The 18647-nt window shown below is 43.2% G+C and overlaps 1 protein-coding gene across 2 annotated transcripts in view; it reads left to right on the top strand.

Moving 5' to 3' along the window:
• LOC129827448 (arf-GAP with Rho-GAP domain, ANK repeat and PH domain-containing protein 3-like) overlaps positions 1 to 18647 on the top strand; it is a 54585-nt gene that overhangs the window by 21247 nt on the left and 14691 nt on the right. Inside the window, exons 6-20 of one of the 2 annotated variants that reach the window (XM_055888306.1) lie at positions 104 to 340; positions 4770 to 4839; positions 4953 to 5073; positions 5414 to 5705; positions 6106 to 6305; positions 6686 to 6771; positions 7080 to 7262; positions 8808 to 8958; positions 10762 to 10866; positions 11337 to 11490; positions 11678 to 11780; positions 12034 to 12232; positions 12534 to 12597; positions 12880 to 13043; positions 18326 to 18538. In XM_055888306.1, the coding sequence (XP_055744281.1) occupies positions 104 to 340; positions 4770 to 4839; positions 4953 to 5073; positions 5414 to 5705; positions 6106 to 6305; positions 6686 to 6771; positions 7080 to 7262; positions 8808 to 8958; positions 10762 to 10866; positions 11337 to 11490; positions 11678 to 11780; positions 12034 to 12232; positions 12534 to 12597; positions 12880 to 13043; positions 18326 to 18538 (2342 nt within the window). Of the gene's footprint in view, positions 1 to 103; positions 431 to 4769; positions 4840 to 4952; positions 5074 to 5413; positions 5706 to 6105; positions 6306 to 6685; positions 6772 to 7079; positions 7263 to 8807; positions 8959 to 10761; positions 10867 to 11336; positions 11491 to 11677; positions 11781 to 12033; positions 12233 to 12533; positions 12598 to 12879; positions 13044 to 18325; positions 18539 to 18647 lie in introns of both variants that reach the window. The other variant, XM_055888305.1, reaches the window with a different exon arrangement.

Genomic DNA, 18647 nt, shown 5'->3' with positions numbered 1-18647 from the left:
ACTACAGCCATAGAGAGAAAATAGAGAGAGAAATCTAAAGCGGCTGGAGTCAAGGTTATTACAAATACATCAATCAGTTACAGAGACTGTTTTTACACTGCAGGACACCCAAACTCTCCTGGGCCAAACGTCTGTCCCACGCCCTCCACAGTGAGTCCCAGGGCTACAGCACAGTAGGAGAGGCAGCACCACCCCCTCGCTGCCTCTCCTTACCCCCCAACCTGTACCCCTCGGAGCCGGATGAGGACCAGACCATATCCCCCTACGCCAGTTACACCTCTCTCTCTGAGCAGACTGAACCCATCATCTGTGGCTGGCTGGATAAGCTATCACCACAAGGGTATGCCTGGTCCTGGTCCTCCTTGCTTCCCTCCGTCTTCTCCTCCCTTCTGAGGAACTGTCTCTGCCTCGTGCCTGTCCTCTCAAACCGGTGTGTCTCTCGCTTCTCCTTCCCCACTGTGTTTCTCCAATCTTCTTGTGTTTCTTGCTAAATGCTAAAAAGTTCATATGCCTTCGGAAAGTGTTCACAACTGATGTTTCTCTTAATAAATAAAAATGATCACTGAGCACATTTCTGCTATGCTGAGCACAAACTTGAACGTTGTGAAAGTTCTGTGCAACTTCCTGCCCGCGTTTACTGTGAACACTGAGGCTGTGCCTACTTTAAGTTGGTTTTAACAGTGGTCAAGTAGGCTGCTGTGGCTATTTGATCCTAATGTAGCTCTACCAGAGTGGTCTACCATCAAAAAACAATGGAGAAAAATGCATCCCATAACATTTTAACATGGAAATAGCTGTTCTATCATTTAGACCACGGTAGCAGCCAATGTGTAGTTTTCAATTCCCTACATTCCATGAGACTTTTGAAATCAACATGCAGGGCTTGACATGAACCTGTTTATCCACTTGTCCTTCAGACAAGGAGGCGACTGAACATGTATAGTCTTAACTAATGGGGATAACTAGAAAGTTGAAGGAAGTTTAATGTCGTGTTTCTCTCTGCAAGGCTGATATTTCTTCAGTCCCAGTTTAGAGGGAAAGTTGCTCACACGCCTTTACATTTCTCCACCTTTTGTTGTTGTTACAGTCTGAATTTTAAAATGTATTTAAATTGAGATTTTGTGTCACTGGCCTACACACAATACCTCATCGTGTCAAAGTGGAATTATGTTTTTAGAAATGTTTACTAGTTAATTAAAAATGAAAAACTGAAATGTTTTGAGCCAATAAGTATTCAACCCCTTTTGTTATGACAAGCCTAAATATGTTCAGGAGTAAAAATATGTTTAACAAGTCACATAATAAGTTGCATGGACTCACTCTGTGTACTATAATAGTGTTTAACATGATTTTTCAATGACTACCTCATCCCTGTACCCCACACATACAATTATCTGTAAGGTCCCTCAGTTGAGCGATGAATTTCAAACACAAATTCAACCAAAAAGACCAGAGAGGTTTTCCAATGCCTCGCTAAGAAGGGCACCTATTGGTAAAATGGCTCAAAATAAAAAATATATCCCTTTTGAGCATGGTGAAGTTAATTACACTTTGGATGATGTATCAATACACCCAGTCACTACAAAGATACAGGCGTCCTTCCTAACTCAGTTGCCGGAGAGGAAGGAAACTGCTCAAGGGATTTCACCATGAGGCCAATGGTGACATTTACAGAGTTTAATGGCTGTGATGGGAGAAAACTGAGGATGGATCAACAACATTGTAGTTACTCCACAATACTAACATAATTGACAGAGTGAAAGGAAGGAATCCTTTAAAGAATAAAAATATTCCAAAACATGCATCCTGTTTGCAATAAGGCACTTAAGTAAAAATGTGTTAAAAAAATGTCAAAAAACTTTGTCCTGAATACAAAGCGTTATGTTTGGGGCAAATCCTACACCAACAACACATCACTGAGTACCAATCTTCATATTTTCAAGCATAGTGGTGGCTGCATTACGTTATGGGTATGCTTGTAAGGACTAGGGAGTTTTTCAGGATGAATAAAGAAACAGAATAGAGCTAAGCACAGGCAAAATCCTAGAGCCAAACCTGGTTGTCTGCTTTCCAACAGACACTGGGAGACAAATTCACCTTTCAGCAGGACAATAACCTAAAACACAAGGCCAAATATACACTGGCGTTGTTTACCAAGACAACATTGAATGTTCCTGAGTGGCCTAGTTACAATTTTGACTTAAATCGTCTTGAAAATCTATGGCAAGACTTAAATGTCTGTCTAGCAATGATCAACAACCAGCTCGAAGAATTTTAAAAAGAATAGTGTGCAAATATTGTACAACCCAGGTGTGCAAAGATCTTACATGCCAACCACACAGCTCACGTTAAGTGCGTGAGCGTTGCACAATACATTTACACATACGTGTTATTAAATCATTGCATCCACACTGCTCGCCTGCGTCAACGAGCGTCTGCATAGCCAGGTGCTAAAATAGAACTTGTTTCTATTTGTGATGCTTGACGCACTGCAAGTACCATTTCTCCAACATCCTCATTGGTTTGTTAGGAGCATATACCCACGTGGGTGATTGAAAGATGAACTGAGGTACACTCTCTATTCCAGTTGGTGGTAGTAAAGCACCTTTAATGTTGGTTGCCAACTGCCATATAAAGTCCGAAGAAGAAGAAGCCTGAAGGAGGAGAGGTTACTAGAAACTAACAAGGTTTACCTTTTTATCTGTGGATTAATTGTTGGAGTAGAGGACCTTGTGCATTTCAGGTAAAATAACAACCCAATGTTTATATCCCAGGATAAATTAGCTAGTAACAGTAAGCTAGCTAGCTAGCTAAATTGGCATGAATGTTTAATGCTTTTCGACCTGTCCCCAAACTAATATAATTGGTTCAGAGTTTGTTTTGATATTTCAACCTGTGTGTCCTGATCGCGTCTGGTGTGGGTGGACAAAACCAACATGCGCACATGCCCGGTGTAGTCAGCATGATACCCAGAAAGACTCACAGCTTTAATCGTTGGCAATGGTGCTTCTACAAAGTATTGACTCAGGGGTGACTACTTTCTGAAAGCACCGTCTCTGCTTCGTGTCTTTTTTTTCTTCCTTTTCCCACTGTGCTTCTCTGTTTTTGTGTTTCTTGTTAAATGATAAACAGTTAATATCTCGAAACTGAGCTTTGCTTATTATTTTATATATACAGTTGAAGTCGGAAGTTTACATACACTTAGGTCGGAGTCATTAAAACTTGTTTTTCAACCATTCCACAAATTTCTTGTTAAACTATAGTTTTGGCAAGTCGGTTAGGACTTTGTGCATGACACAAGTCATTTTCCAATAATTGTTTACAGACAGATTATTTCATTGTATCACAATTCCAGTGGGTCAGAAGTTTACATACACTAAGTTGACTGTGCCTTTAAACAGCTTGGAAAATTCCAGAAAATGATGTCATGGCTTTAGAAGCTTCTGATAGGCTAATTGACATCATTTGAGTCAATTGGAGGTGTACCAGTGGGTTTATTTCAAGGCCTACCTCTAAACTCAGTGCCTCTTTGCTTGACATCATGGGAAAATCAAAAGAAATCAGCCAAGACCTGTATAAACACCATGGGACCACGCAGCCGTCATACCGCTCTGGAAGGAGGCGCGTTCTGTCTCCTAGAGATGAACGTACTTTGGTGTGAAAAGTGCAAATCAATCCCAGAGCAACAGCAAAGGACCTTGTGAAGATGCAGTATAACGGGGTGGCAGGGCAGCCTAGTGGTTAGATCGTTGGGCTAGTTACCGAAAGGTTGCAAGTTCAAATCCCCGAGCTAACAAGGTACAAATCTGTTGTTCTGCCCCTGAACACTGTTCCTCGGCCGTCATTGAAAATAAGAATTTGTTCTTAACTGACTTGCCTAGTTAAATAAAGGTCAAAATAAAATGAAAAAACGAGTCCTATATCAACATAACCTGAAAGGCCGCTCAGCAAGGAGAAGCCACTGCTGCAAAACCGCCATTTAAAAAAAGCCAGACTATGGTTTGCAACTGCACATAGGGACAAAAGGAGAAATGTCCTCTGGTCTATAGAACTGTTTGGCCATAATGACCATCGTTATGTGAAGCACAGGGGTGGCAGCATCATGTTGTGGGGGTGCTTTGCTGCCGGAGGGACTGGTGCACTTCACAAAATAGATGGCATCATGTCAGGAAGTTAAAGCTTGGTCGCAAATGGGTCTTCCAAATGGACAATGACCCCAAGCATACTTCCAAAATGGCTTAAGGTATTGGAGTGGCCATCACAAAGCCCTGACCTCAATCCTATAGAACATTTGTGGGCTGAACTGAAAAACCATGTGCGAGCAAGGAGGCCTACAAACCTGACTCGGTTACACCAGCTCTGTCAGGAGGAATGGGCCAAAATTCACCCAACTTATTGTGGGAAGCTTGTGGAAGGCTACCCGAAACGTTAGACCCAAGTTAAACGATTTAAAGGTAATGTTACCAAATACTAATTGAGTGTATGTAAACTTCTGACCCACTGGTAATGTGATGAAAGAAACAATAGTTTAAATAAATTATTCTCTCTCCTGTTATGACATTTCACATTCTTAAAATGAAGTGGTGATCCTAACTGACCTAAGACAGGAAATGTTAACTAGGATTAAATGTCAGAAATTGTGAAAAACTGAGTTTAAATGTATTTGGCTAAGGTGTATGTAAACTTCCAACTTTAACTGTGTGTGTGTGTATATATATATTTTAAGCGGTGGTATGACAGTCTGATAATTTTTGTATTTGGCATTCTAGGAACTATGTATTCCAGAAACGCTATGTGAAGTTTGATGGCAAAAATCTGCTGTACTTCGGCAGTGAAAAGGTAGGCCTTTTTTCCTGAATGATGGACTGTATCACATTGAGATAATCAGCATTTTTCATGACAATATTTGTCTCTTTACCAATATTTCTCCCTCTTTTACTATTCTCTCCAAGGACCCGTACCCCAAAGGAGTGATTCCTCTGGCTGCGATACAGATGGCCCGCATGGCCAAAGACAATAAATTTGAGATAGTGACAAGTCACAGGACGTTTGTCTTCCGGGCTGATAACGAAGGTAAACAAAGCACTTAACAAGCAACATAGCCTCTGTCATTATCTCATAGTAAAAACATCTTGTTTACAACTTTATTTTTAGCCTACTGATTCCTCTGGTATTTATCTTTTTAGGAAATTATTTGGTATCGAAAGATAGTTTCTGGTACAATTGGTAACTGACTGGTAGAAAAAGGATGCTTGGTTTGAATCCAAACGAGACAAACAATAAATTCACATATTGTTTTTGTGTAATTACCATATAATTTCATAGTAAATATCTGGTATTTTCTGTACCATTTTAATAAAAAATAATAAAAATTGTAATACCAACCCACATCTTTCTACCTGTCCCTTCTCAGTGCAGAGACATCAGTGGTGCAGTATCCTACAGGGGAGGGTGAAGGAACAGCTTGTGTTCGGGCGCCCTCGCTTCGGTCCTGGCAGCCACTGTCAGAGGAGTGGTCCTCTGGAGCTCAAAGGGACCAAGTCAAAAGTCTACGTGGCCATCAACACAGAGCAGGTCTGGCTGTACAAGACTGAACAGTGTTTTAGGAATGGGATTGGAATTACGCTGATCGAGGCCAGAGGAGCTACGATTAGAGACGGCAAAGGAAAAAGCTTTGACCTCATCACTCCTTACAAAACATTCAGGTACGTTGTTTACTGACATGGTAATAACACTTATACACCTTTCTCTAGTTTTGTCAACAAATACATTCTGTTCATCATCACTCGGGGCTCCTGAGTGGTGCAGCGGTCTAAGGCCCTGCATCTCAGTGCAAGAGGCGTCACTACAGTCCCTGGTTCGAATCCAGGCTGAATCACTTCCACCCGTGAGTCCCAAAGGGCGGCGCACAATTGGCCCAGCGTCGTCCGGGTTAGGCCGTCATTGTAAATAAGAATTTGTTCTTAACTGACTTGCCTAGTTAAATAAAGTTCCTACACTGTTGTTTTTGAATCCCTGAAAACGGAGACAATTGTGTTTGATTGATTGAGCCAGAAGAGTTTTTGATTGATTGACGATTGATTGAGTGACTGATTGTCCCTGTAGTTTCACAGCGGAGTCTGAGCGGGATAAGAGGGACTGGATGGCGGCTGTACAGGAGTCCATAGCAGAGACCCTGTCTGACTACGAGGTGGCTGAGAAGATCTGGTCCAACAGGTTTAATAAACTCTGTGCTGACTGCCAAGCAGTCAACCCAGACTGGGCCTCCATAAACCTCTGTGTTGTCATCTGTAAGAACTGTGCAGGTGAGACAGCGTTTCCCCTACTATTGTATAGGTGGGGCGGGCTCCCCCTCAGTTTGATGCCAGAGGGCCTAGCTGGGTTTTGGGTCCCATCTGGTGTGTGACTGATGAGATAACTAAGACACCTGGCCAACAGCTGTCAATGCTATCAGCCCATTGTCATGAGCCACAGCCGTGTCATTCTCACCTGTGTTGTTTTTATCCCACCTGTGCCAGGTGAAGTGAAATGTTGCTCTGGAAATGTTTCCAAATACACACATCATTTCTCTGTCTCGTGGTTCTCTCTAGCGAGGCAGCACCTGAGTGTCCTGTTACCAACACAATACCACTGTCTAGTGCCAGGAGAGTGATTATGGAGGTCTTTTGTCCCTTTTCCTCCGCAGGTCAACACAGAGGTCTGGGGACTATGGTGTCTAAAGTACAGAGCCTGAAACTGGACACCAGCGTGTGGAGCAATGAGATCGTGCAGGTGAGAGGAACGAGAAGGCTTCTTCAGGGAAGGTGGAGGGAGAAAGTCAGGGGAAATGCTCACGTTTATTTTAGTTAAGTGGCAAAATATTTTCTGGATACTGAAATAAGTTTGCTTTGTTATGTATCAAGGATTTCTCACCATTTTCACCTCCAACAAATCCATTATATTGGAACAGAGTTGAAATATGTTTTGTACATTTTTAAGTTGACAGTCCGATGATAGACTGTGAATATAGTCAGGACCTCATGAGTTCTAATTATTCTGTGTTTTTTGTGGAAACTGTTCTGCGTTTGTGTGTTCATCAGCTCTTCATAATGTTGGGGAACGACCGAGCCAATGAGTTCTGGGCGGCCAGGTTATCTCCAGCTGACGAGTTAGACCATGATGCCACACCGGACCAGCGGAGAGAGTTTATCATCCATAAGTACCGTGAGGGGCGCTACCGACTCCCCCACCCCAACTTCAACACACAGGAGGAGCTGCTCAAGGTACAGGAACACATTGTATAGCTTTCAGATTGTATAGCTGCTAGAACAGGATCCAGCGGAAAGGGGGATACCTAGTCAGTTGTACAACTGAATGCATTCAACTGAAATGTGTCTTCCTGCGTTTAATCCAACCCCTCTGAATCAGAGAGGTGGGGGTGGGGGGGGTCTGCCTTAATCGACATCCATGGCGCCCGAGGAACAGTGGGTTAACTGACTTGCTCAGGGGCAGAACGACAGATTTTTACCTTGTTAGCTCGGGGATTTGATCCAGCAACCTTTCGGTTACTAGTCCAACGCTCCTACCCGCCAGGCTACCTGCCAAACCCCATGTGGTGTGTTGTATAGGCTATATTCTTATCATAAACCCTTGTTATTAGTCTACAAGGTGTACGAATGGAGAACATTTCTAGTTTGTTATGAAATAATAACTAAATGACTATCTGTCTTGGCTGGCTGCTCTGTCTCTCAGTAAAAACACACAGCTGGCTGCTCTGTGTCTCTCAGTAAAAACACACAGCTGGCTGCTCTGTGTCTCTCAGTAAAAACACACGGCTGACTGCTCTGTGTCTCAGTAAAAACACACAGCTGGCTGCTCTGTGTCTCTCAGTAAAAACACACAGCTGGCTGCTCTGTGTCTCTCAGTAAAAACACACAGCTGGCTGCTCTGTGTCTCTCAGTAAAAACACACAGCTGGCTGCTCTGTGTTTCTCAGTTACAGCTGTAGCTGCCTGTAGCTAGCATGCTATACTAGGGCTCTAGTTACAGCTGTAGCTCCCTGTAGCTAGCATGCTATACTAGGGTTCAAGTTACGGTTGTAGCTGCCTGTAGCTAGCATGCTATACTAGGGTTCAAGTTACGGCTATAGCTGCCTGTAGCTAGCATGCTATACTAGGGTTCAAGTTACGGCTGTAGCTGCCTGTAGCTAGCATGCTATACTAGGGTTCAAGTTACGGCTGTAGCTGCCTGTAGCTAGCATGCTATACTAGGGTTCAAGTTACGGCTATAGCTGCCTATAGCTAGCATGCTATACTAGGGTTCAAGTTACAGCTGTAGCTCCCTGTAGCTAGCATGCTATACTAGGGTTCAAGTTACGGCTGTAGCTGCCTGTAGCTAGCATGCTATACTAGGGTTCAAGTTACGGCTGTAGCTCCCTGTAGCTAGCATGCTATACTAGGGTTCAAGTTACAGCTATAGCTGCCTGTAGCTAGCATGCTATACTAGGGTTCAAGTTACGGCTGTAGCTCCCTGTAGCTAGCATGCTATACTAGGGTTCAAGTTACAGCTATAGCTGCCTGTAGCTAGCATGTAGCCAGACTTTTATCCCAACAACAAGGACATGGAATGTGCTTTTGAAACTAAAACAATTAGAGGGAGTAGATGAAAGGGAGCCAGTTGAATGGAGACTTTTTGGACTATAGGCTGAATGTCTGTCCCTGTGGCTGTGGATGCTTTTAGTGGTACGTACGTGCTGTGTGTGTGTTGCGTCACCCTAATATGTATTCCCTAATGCTTCCCTCTCTCTCTCTCTCTCTCTCTACCCTGCAGGTTCTGTGTACTGCTGTGACCGAGCAGAACCTGCTGAAGACGGTCACCCAGATCTTCACCGAGGCAGAGGCTGTCCGAACCCGCCTCACTGCCTCTAATGGATATGACAAGCATCTGTCTCAGGAATACTCCCTCCCGCAAGGCACCTCAGGTAAGACAGGGGACAGGCTTTATTTGCCTGCTGGACTTTTTATGCATTGTGTGACTATTTTGCGACCGTGCAGTATAATGTAGTGTGCTCAGCAGCTCTCTGGAAAAAGCTTTCAAGTATTTACAGCATGGTTCATGGTTTGATAGACAACCCAGAGCCTTTGTGATGAAACAGTTTGGTCTTCCTCTGCATGTTTACCTCTAGTGTTGTAGGAGTAAAATATCTCTGTTGAAACGGCACAACCAGCTATCGCTGTTGAAACGGCACAACTAGCTATCTCTGTTGAAACGGCACAACCAGCTATCTCTGTTGAAACGGCACAACCAGCTATCTCTGTTGAAACGGCACAACCAGCTATCTCTGTTGAAACGGCACAACCAGCTATCTCTGTTGAAAAGGCACAACCAGCTATCTCTGTTGAAACGGCACAACCAGCTATCTCTGTTGAAACGGCACAACTAGCTATCTCTGTTGAAACGGCACAACCAGCTATCTCTGTTGAAACGGCACAACTAGCTATCTCTGTTGAAACGGCACAACTAGCTATCTCTGTTGAAACGGCACAACCAGCTATCTCTGTTGAAACGGCACAACCAGCTATCTCTGTTGAAACGGCACAACCAGCTATCGCTGTTGAAACGGCACAACCAGCTATCGCTGTTGAAACGGCACAACTAGCTATCTCTGTTGAAACGGCACAACCAGCTATCTCTGTTGAAACGGCACAACCAGCTATCTCTGTTGAAACGGCACAACCAGCTATCTCTGTTGAAACGGCACAACCAGCTATCTCTGTTGAAACGGCACAACCAGCTATCTCTGTTGAAACGGCACAACCAGCTATCTCAGTTGAAACGGCACAACTAGCTATCTCTGTTGAAACGGCACAACCAGCTATCTCTGTTGAAACGGCACAACCAGCTATCTCTGTTGAAACGGCACAACCAGCTATCTCTGTTGAAACGGCACAACCAGCTATCTCTGTAGAAACGGCACAACCAGCTATCTCTGTAGAAACGGCACAACCAGCTATCTCTGTAGAAACGGCACAACCAGCTATCTCTGTTGAAACGGCACAACCAGCTATCTCTGTTGAAACGGCACAACCAGCTATCTCTGTTGAAACGGCACAACTAGCTATCTCTGTTGAAACGGCACAACTAGCTATCTCTGTTGAAACGGCACAACTAGCTATCTCTGTTGAAACGGCACAACTAGCTATCTCTGTTGAAACGGCACAACTAGCTATCTCTGTTGAAACGGCACAACTAGCTATCTCTGTTGAAACGGCACAACCAGCTATCTCTGTTGAAACGGCACAACTAGCTATCTCTGTTGAAATGGCACATTTAAGTCATTTAGCAGACGCTCTTATCCAGAGCGACTTACAAATTGGAAAGTTCATACATATTCATCCTGGTCCCCCCCGTGGGAATTGAACCCTGGTCCCCCCGTGGGAATTGAACCCACAACCCTGGCGTTGCAAGCGCCATGCTCTACCAACTGAGCCACACGGGACTGTTGAAACGGCACAACTAGCTATCTCTGTTGAAACAGCACAACTAGAACACTGGAGGGAAAACTTATTTAGAAACGTCATCTACATTTCAATTCATAACCGTTTATCACACGTCTGATCATTTATAATCTTGTAAATGCATTTATTATGGCTTATTCATGAAACTCTTTATGAAGTATGACTTAATGTTTTGTCCTGTTTGCCTAGAACCCTACTCATGTTTTTTATTTTATTTGCAGTGTCAAAAACCGTTTTTTTCGTCTGTTCCTCCCTGTTTTTCTCAGACCCCAGTGTGTATGATGAGATTATGCAGGCCGTGCTACACTCCGGCTACCTCTACAAGTCAGCCTCAATGAACAAAGGGACATTATCCAGGAAAACCAGAGAAGGTAGGCGTGCGTGCGTGTGCGCGCGCACGTGTGTGTGTGTGTGTGTGTGCGTGTTGGCAGGTGCTAACAGCACACCACTTGGCACAGATTGAATAGAGAAATACTGCCTCCTCAGTAACATCGGCATAAAGGCCTGTAGAGAACAAAGCACTTTATACAACCAAATACTGACTGGGCCAATACTGTTCTGTTAGGAAATACACTACTCACTGTTAGTGGCTGGAGTCTCTACAGTAAAACAGCTTTGTGATTTAGAAGTTACTCATAGTAACTTGTAGTTTATTTCTCTCTAAAAACACAGCCCATCATAAAAATCCCCAAAATGTTTATTTTAAAGGGACCAAGATTTCCAGGCTTCTTCACGTTTGTTCGCTCTAATCGCCGAGGGATGAGCGGGATTCTGAAGTACAGCAACGCAAGACTATTTTAGAAAGTAACAGCTTATATTTTTGCTTTTATTTGCCCCCCAGATTTCCAGAAGTACTGGTGCACGGTGGAGAGGTCTCTTCTGTTCTATGAGTCTGACCGATGTCCTGATCCGAGCATGAAGATCAACGTCAAAGACATCGTCTGTCTGGGGGTCAGCAGGCCGGACTCCTGCAACAACAACGGCTTCATTGACAGGTTAGAGGACCAATCATGGCACAGTAACTAATGTTGGCGGCCAATCATACTGTCCATTTCAAACACGCACGTGGAGAAAATGTACATTCAGCATGAAATGGTTATATCACTGCCACTCAATGTACAGGTATCTACCAACTAGTGTTGATCTAATGCCCTTCACTTATGTTCCTGTGTCTTGTTGTAGGTTTCTCTATACGTTTCAACTGTACTTGTCCTCAGAGAAGCTCTATCAGTTTGGATTGGAAACTCCTGATGCACTGCAATGTTGGGTCAAGGCCATTGGAAAGGTATGAGATGACTTTCTATCCCAAAAGATAGTGTGCCCGCACACTGATGTTGCCAATTCTCAGCTTTACTGACGTAGTTACAGCTCTTCCAGCTCACAACGTTGTAATGTCCCTATGTGTGCATAAAGCTGGGGTTACAGTGAATTGTTACCTCCTTTCTAACTAACACTGTCTATGTCCTGTACTAGCCTGGGATGTGTCTGTTCAGTGTTCCCTCCTGTACTTGAACCACTTCCTGTGTTGTCTTCCTCAGGCCGCCACACCTTTAAGCTGCCACTGCCTGCTAGCGAGGGAGTTTGAGCGGGTGGGAGTGCTGCGTTACAAGGCCATGCGAGACCCTTCTCAGTGGAAAGAGGGATATTTTGTCCTTCAGAAGTCTAACCTCTTCATCTGCCCAGGGAACGACGGAGCAGCTGAGGACATTATCAATCTTAAACGTCTGCAAGAGCTCAGTGAGTCTCCTGTCCTGACCAAAACTTTACTGGCACTGTGTGGTAATGTAGTTCCTCAAATAACGTTTTGGTAACTCCTCACTGAGACATTTTATGCCCTAACTATGGATTGTAATAAACTGCCAATAAAGGGGGTACTATAGTCATTCAAAACCCGTCCGACTATAAAGGAGAAGCCTACTGCCAGCTTGATCGTGGACATTTCTCTGCCTTAACTACCCCAAGCACCGTTTCTTTGAGCAACTGTCTGCTGATGAATGATGTCGTCCATCTTCCATTTGTTCTGTGTTTTGTCTCCTAGGTATAGTAACTGAGAACCAAAACCATGAGAAGAAGGAAATTCTGGTTTTGGTTGAAAAAGGGAGGTTGGTTTTCAGTCTCTCTGCCTTTCTCTTTTTGTCATTATACAAGTATGTCAACATATCGTGGCTAGTTTGGTGCCTAAAAACTAATTTACATGGTCAAATTATTTTCACTCTGGAAATTCCATTCCCCACCAATTCTGCCCCCAGCTAGGGGGGAATTTCCAGAATTAAAATAATTTGACCATGTAAATTAGTTTTTTGGAGCCAGATTCAGAGTGAGTTTATTTTCTCTGAAGCTTCACCTCTGAGTATCGACGTGTGTCCCCCCCCCCCCCCCCCCAGGACGCTGCACCTCCAGGGGATGGGTCGGTTAGACTTCTCCCTGTGGTACGCAGACATCCAGAGAGCTGCTGGAGGGAAGGGCAACACCCTGAGAGAACAGCAGCTCAGCAGGAATGATATCCCCATCATCGTAGACAGCTGCATCGCCTTCATCACGCAGTATGGTAAGGGAAGAGTCTGGATGTTCTATTCCCTTACACAGTATGGTAAGGGAAGAGTCTGGATATTCTATTCCGTTACACAGTATGGTAAGGGAAGAGTCTGGATGTTCTATTCCGTTACACAGTATGGTAAGGGAAGAGTCTGGATGTTCTATTCCGTTACACAGTATGGTAAGGGATAGAGTCTGGATGTTCTATTCCGTTACACAGTATGGTAAGGGAAGAGTCTGGATATTCTATTCCGTTACACAGTATGGTAAGGGAAGAGTCTGGATGTTCTATTCCCTTACACAGTATGGTAAGGGAAGAGTCTGGATGTTCTATTCCGTTACACAGTATGGTAAGGGAAGAGTCTGGATGTTCTATTCCGTTACACAGTATGGTAAGGGAAGAGTCTGGATGTTCTATTCCGTTACACAGTATGGTAAGGGAAGAGTCTGGATGTTCTATTCCGTTACACAGTATGGTAAGGGAAGAGTCTGGATGTTCTATTCCGTTACACAGTATAGTAAGGGAAGAGTCTGGATGTTCTATTCCGTTACACAGTATGGTAAGGGAAGAGTCTGGATGTTCTATTCCGTTACACAGTATGGTAAGGGAAGAGTCTGGATGTTCTATTCCGTTACACAGTATGGTAAGGGAAGAGTCTGGATGTTCTATTCCGTTACACAGTATGGTAAGGGAAGAGTCTGGATGTTCTATTCCGTTACACAGTATGGTAAGGGATAGAGTCTGGATGTTCTATTCCGTTACACAGTATGGTAAGGGAAGAGTCTGGATATTCTATTCCGTTACACAGTATGGTAAGGGAAGAGTCTGGATGTTCTATTCCCTTACACAGTATGGTAAGGGAAGAGTCTGGATGTTCTATTCCGTTACACAGTATGGTAAGGGAAGAGTCTGGATGTTCTATTCCGTTACACAGTATGGTAAGGGAAGAGTCTGGATGTTCTATTCCGTTACACAGTATGGTAAGGGAAGAGTCTGGATGTTCTATTCCGTTACACAGTATGGTAAGGGAAGAGTCTGGATGTTCTATTCCGTTACACAGTATAGTAAGGGAAGAGTCTGGATGTTCTATTCCGTTACACAGTATGGTAAGGGAAGAGTCTGGATGTTCTATTCCGTTACACAGTATGGTAAGGGAAGAGTCTGGATGTTCTATTCCGTTACACAGTATGGTAAGGGAAGAGTCTGGATATTCTATTCCGTTACACAGTATGGTAAGGGAAGAGTCTGGATATTCTATTCCGTTACACAGTATGGTAAGGGAAGAGTCTGGATGTTCTATTCCGTTACACAGTATGGTAAGGGAAGAGTCTGGATGTTCTATTCCCTTACACAGTATAGTAAGGGAAGAGTCTGGATGTTCTATTCCGTTACACAGTATGGTAAGGGAAGAGTCTGGATGTTCTATTCCGTTACACAGTATGGTAAGGGAAGAGTCTGGATGTTCTATTCCGTTACACAGTATGGTAAGGGAAGAGTCTGGATATTCTATTCCGTTACACAGTATGGTAAGGGAAGAGTCTGGATATTCTATTCCGTTACACAGTATGGTAAGGGAAGAGTCTGGATGTTCTATTCCCTTACACAGTATGGTAAGGGAAGAGTCTGGATATTCTATTCCGTTACACAGTATGGTAAGGGAAGAGTCTGGATATTCTATTCCGTTACACAGTATGGTAAGGGAAGAGTCTGGATGTTCTATTCCCTTACACAGTATGGTAAGGGAAGAGTCTGGATATTCTATTCCGTTACACAGTATGGTAAGGGAAGAGTCTGGATATTCTATTCCGTTACACAGTATGGTAAGGGAAGAGTCTGGATGTTCTATTCCCTTACACAGTATGGTAAGGGAAGAGTCTGGATGTTCTATTCCGTTACACAGTATGGTAAGGGAAGAGTCTGGATGTTCTATTCCCTTACACAGTATAGTAAGGGAAGAGTCTGGATGTTCTATTCCGTTACACAGTATGGTAAGGGAAGAGTCTGGATATTCTATTCCGTTACACAGTATGGTAAGGGAAGAGTCTGGATGTTCTATTCCCTTACACAGTATAGTAAGGGAAGAGTCTGGATGTTCTATTCCGTTACACAGTATGGTAAGGGAAGAGTCTGGATGTTCTATTCCCTTACACAGTATAGTAAGGGAAGAGTCTGGATGTTCTATTCCGTTACACAGTATGGTAAGGGAAGAGTCTGGATATTCTATTCCGTTACACAGTATGGTAAGGGAAGAGTCTGGATATTCTATTCCGTTACACAGTATGGTAAGGGAAGAGTCTGGATGTTCTATTCCCTTACACAGTATGGTAAGGGAAGAGTCTGGATGTTCTATTCCCTTACACAGTATAGTAAGGGAAGAGTCTGGATGTTCTATTCCGTTACACAGTATGGTAAGGGAAGAGTCTGGATGTTCTATTCCCTTACACAGTATAGTAAGGGAAGAGTCTGGATGTTCTATTCCGTTACACAGTATGGTAAGGGAAGAGTCTGGATATTCTATTCCGTTACACAGTATGGTAAGGGAAGAGTCTGGATATTCTATTCCGTTACACAGTATGGTAAGGGAAGAGTCTGGATGTTCTATTCCCTTACACAGTATGGTAAGGGAAGAGTCTGGATATTCTATTCCGTTACACAGTATGGTAAGGGAAGAGTCTGGATATTCTATTCCGTTACACAGTATGGTAAGGGAAGAGTCTGGATGTTCTATTCCCTTACACAGTATGGTAAGGGAAGAGTCTGGATATTCTATTCCGTTACACAGTATGGTAAGGGAAGAGTCTGGATATTCTATTCCGTTACACAGTATGGTAAGGGAAGAGTCTGGATGTTCTATTCCCTTACACAGTATGGTAAGGGAAGAGTCTGGATGTTCTATTCCGTTACACAGTATGGTAAGGGAAGAGTCTGGATGTTCTATTCCCTTACACAGTATAGTAAGGGAAGAGTCTGGATGTTCTATTCCGTTACACAGTATGGTAAGGGAAGAGTCTGGATATTCTATTCCGTTACACAGTATGGTAAGGGAAGAGTCTGGATGTTCTATTCCCTTACACAGTATAGTAAGGGAAGAGTCTGGATGTTCTATTCCGTTACACAGTATGGTAAGGGAAGAGTCTGGATGTTCTATTCCCTTACACAGTATAGTAAGGGAAGAGTCTGGATGTTCTATTCCGTTACACAGTATGGTAAGGGAAGAGTCTGGATATTCTATTCCGTTACACAGTATGGTAAGGGAAGAGTCTGGATATTCTATTCCGTTACACAGTATGGTAAGGGAAGAGTCTGGATGTTCTATTCCCTTACACAGTATGGTAAGGGAAGAGTCTGGATGTTCTATTCCCTTACACAGTATAGTAAGGGAAGAGTCTGGATGTTCTATTCCGTTACACAGTATGGTAAGGGAAGAGTCTGGATGTTCTATTCCCTTACACAGTATAGTAAGGGAAGAGTCTGGATGTTCTATTCCGTTACACAGTATGGTAAGGGAAGAGTCTGGATATTCTATTCCGTTACACAGTATGGTAAGGGAAGAGTCTGGATATTCTATTCCGTTACACAGTATGGTAAGGGAAGAGTCTGGATGTTCTATTCCCTTACACAGTATGGTAAGGGAAGAGTCTGGATATTCTATTCCGTTACACAGTATGGTAAGGGAAGAGTCTGGATATTCTATTCCGTTACACAGTATGGTAAGGGTAGAGTCTGGATATTCTATTCCGTTACACAGTATGGTAAGGGAAGAGTCTGGATATTCTATTCCGTTACACAGTATGGTAAGGGAAGAGTCTGGATGTTCTATTCCGTTACACAGTATGGTAAGGGAAGAGTCTGGATATTCTATTCCGTTACACAGTATGGTAAGGGAAGAGTCTGGATATTCTATTCCGTTACACAGTATGGTAAGGGAAGAGTCTGGATGTTCTATTCCGTTACACAGTATGGTAAGGGAAGAGTCTGGATATTCTATTCCCTTACACAGTATGGTAAGGGAAGAGTCTGGATATTCTATTCCGTTACACAGTATGGTAAGGGAGGAGTCTGGATATTCTATTCCCTTACACAGTATGGTAAGGGAAGAGTCTGGATATTCTATTCCGTTACACAGTATGGTAAGGGAAGAGTCTGGATATTCTATTCCGTTACACAGTATGGTAAGGGAAGAGTCTGGATATTCTATTCCGTTACACAGTATGGTAAGGGAAGAGTCTGGATATTCTATTCCGTTACACAGTATGGTAAGGGAAGAGTCTGGATATTCTATTCCGTTACACAGTATGGTAAGGGAAGAGTCTGGATATTCTATTCCGTTACACAGTATGGTAAGGGAAGAGTCTGGATATTCTATTCCGTTACACAGTATGGTAAGGGTAGAGTCTGGATATTCTATTCCGTTACACAGTATGGTAAGGGAAGAGTCTGGATATTCTATTCCGTTACACAGTATGGTAAGGGATAGATTCTGGATATTCTATTCCGTTACACAGTATGGTAAGGGAAGAGTCTGGATATTCTATTCCGTTACACAGTATGGTAAGGGATAGATTCTGGATATTCTATTCCGTTACACAGTATGGTAAGGGAAGAGTCTGGATATTCTATTCCGTTACACAGTATGGTAAGGGATAGATTCTGGATATTCTATTCCGTTACACAGTATAGTAAGGGAAGAGTCTGGATATTCTATTCCGTTACACAGTATGGTAAGGGATAGATTCTGGATATTCTATTCCGTTACACAGTATGGTAAGGGATAGATTCTGGATATTCTATTCCGTTACACAGTATAGTAAGGGAAGAGTCTGGATATTCTATTCCGTTACACAGTATGGTAAGGGATAGATTCTGGATATTCTATTCCGTTACACAGTATGGTAAGGGAAGAGTCTGGATATTCTATTCCGTTACACAGTATGGTAAGGGATAGAGTCTGGATATTCTATTCCGTTACACAGTATAGTAAGGGATAGATTCTTCTGCATTATCAACAACAAAAGGGCACGTTCTCCAGGCATCTTGTGGATCCGTAGTAGGATCCATAGCATTTGATGCATTTTCAGTGGAGGTAATCCTTTTATATTAAAGTATACATTGGTATTGTATACCTTAAAGGGGTTTATAAATAGTTCATCCATTCATTATAACTCTGCATTGGCCTGTGTACTGTAGGGTGTCTTGTCACAGTTTAGCTGTACTTTACACCAGCCAGAGACAGGAGATACTAGCTGATGACTGATGACTGAGGTACTGGATCTGATGTGTGATCTGCTCGTCAGGTCTGGGTCATGAGGGGATCTACAGGAAGAACGGAGCCACGTCCAGGATCAAGCTACTGATGGAAGAGTTCAGGAATGATGCTCGGAACGTCAAGCTCCGGATCGGGGATAACTTCATAGAGGATGTGACTGACGTGTTGAAGAGGTTCTTCAGGGAGATAGACGACCCCATCTTCATGGCTGACCTGCATCAGCTATGGAAGGAGGCTGTCAGTAAGTACAAGTGTCTCTGGCAAAAGAGATTTTAAGTTATCATCACAGATAGCACACACATGAAGCTACTATTTTGTTGTGTTTTCTAAGTCGTGTCTCTGACTTAATC

This window comes from Salvelinus fontinalis, chromosome 29 (assembly GCF_029448725.1).
Source record: "Salvelinus fontinalis isolate EN_2023a chromosome 29, ASM2944872v1, whole genome shotgun sequence".
Classification (NCBI taxonomy): Eukaryota; Metazoa; Chordata; class Actinopteri; order Salmoniformes; family Salmonidae; genus Salvelinus; species Salvelinus fontinalis.
This window is presented reverse-complemented; position numbering and strand designations above follow the sequence as displayed.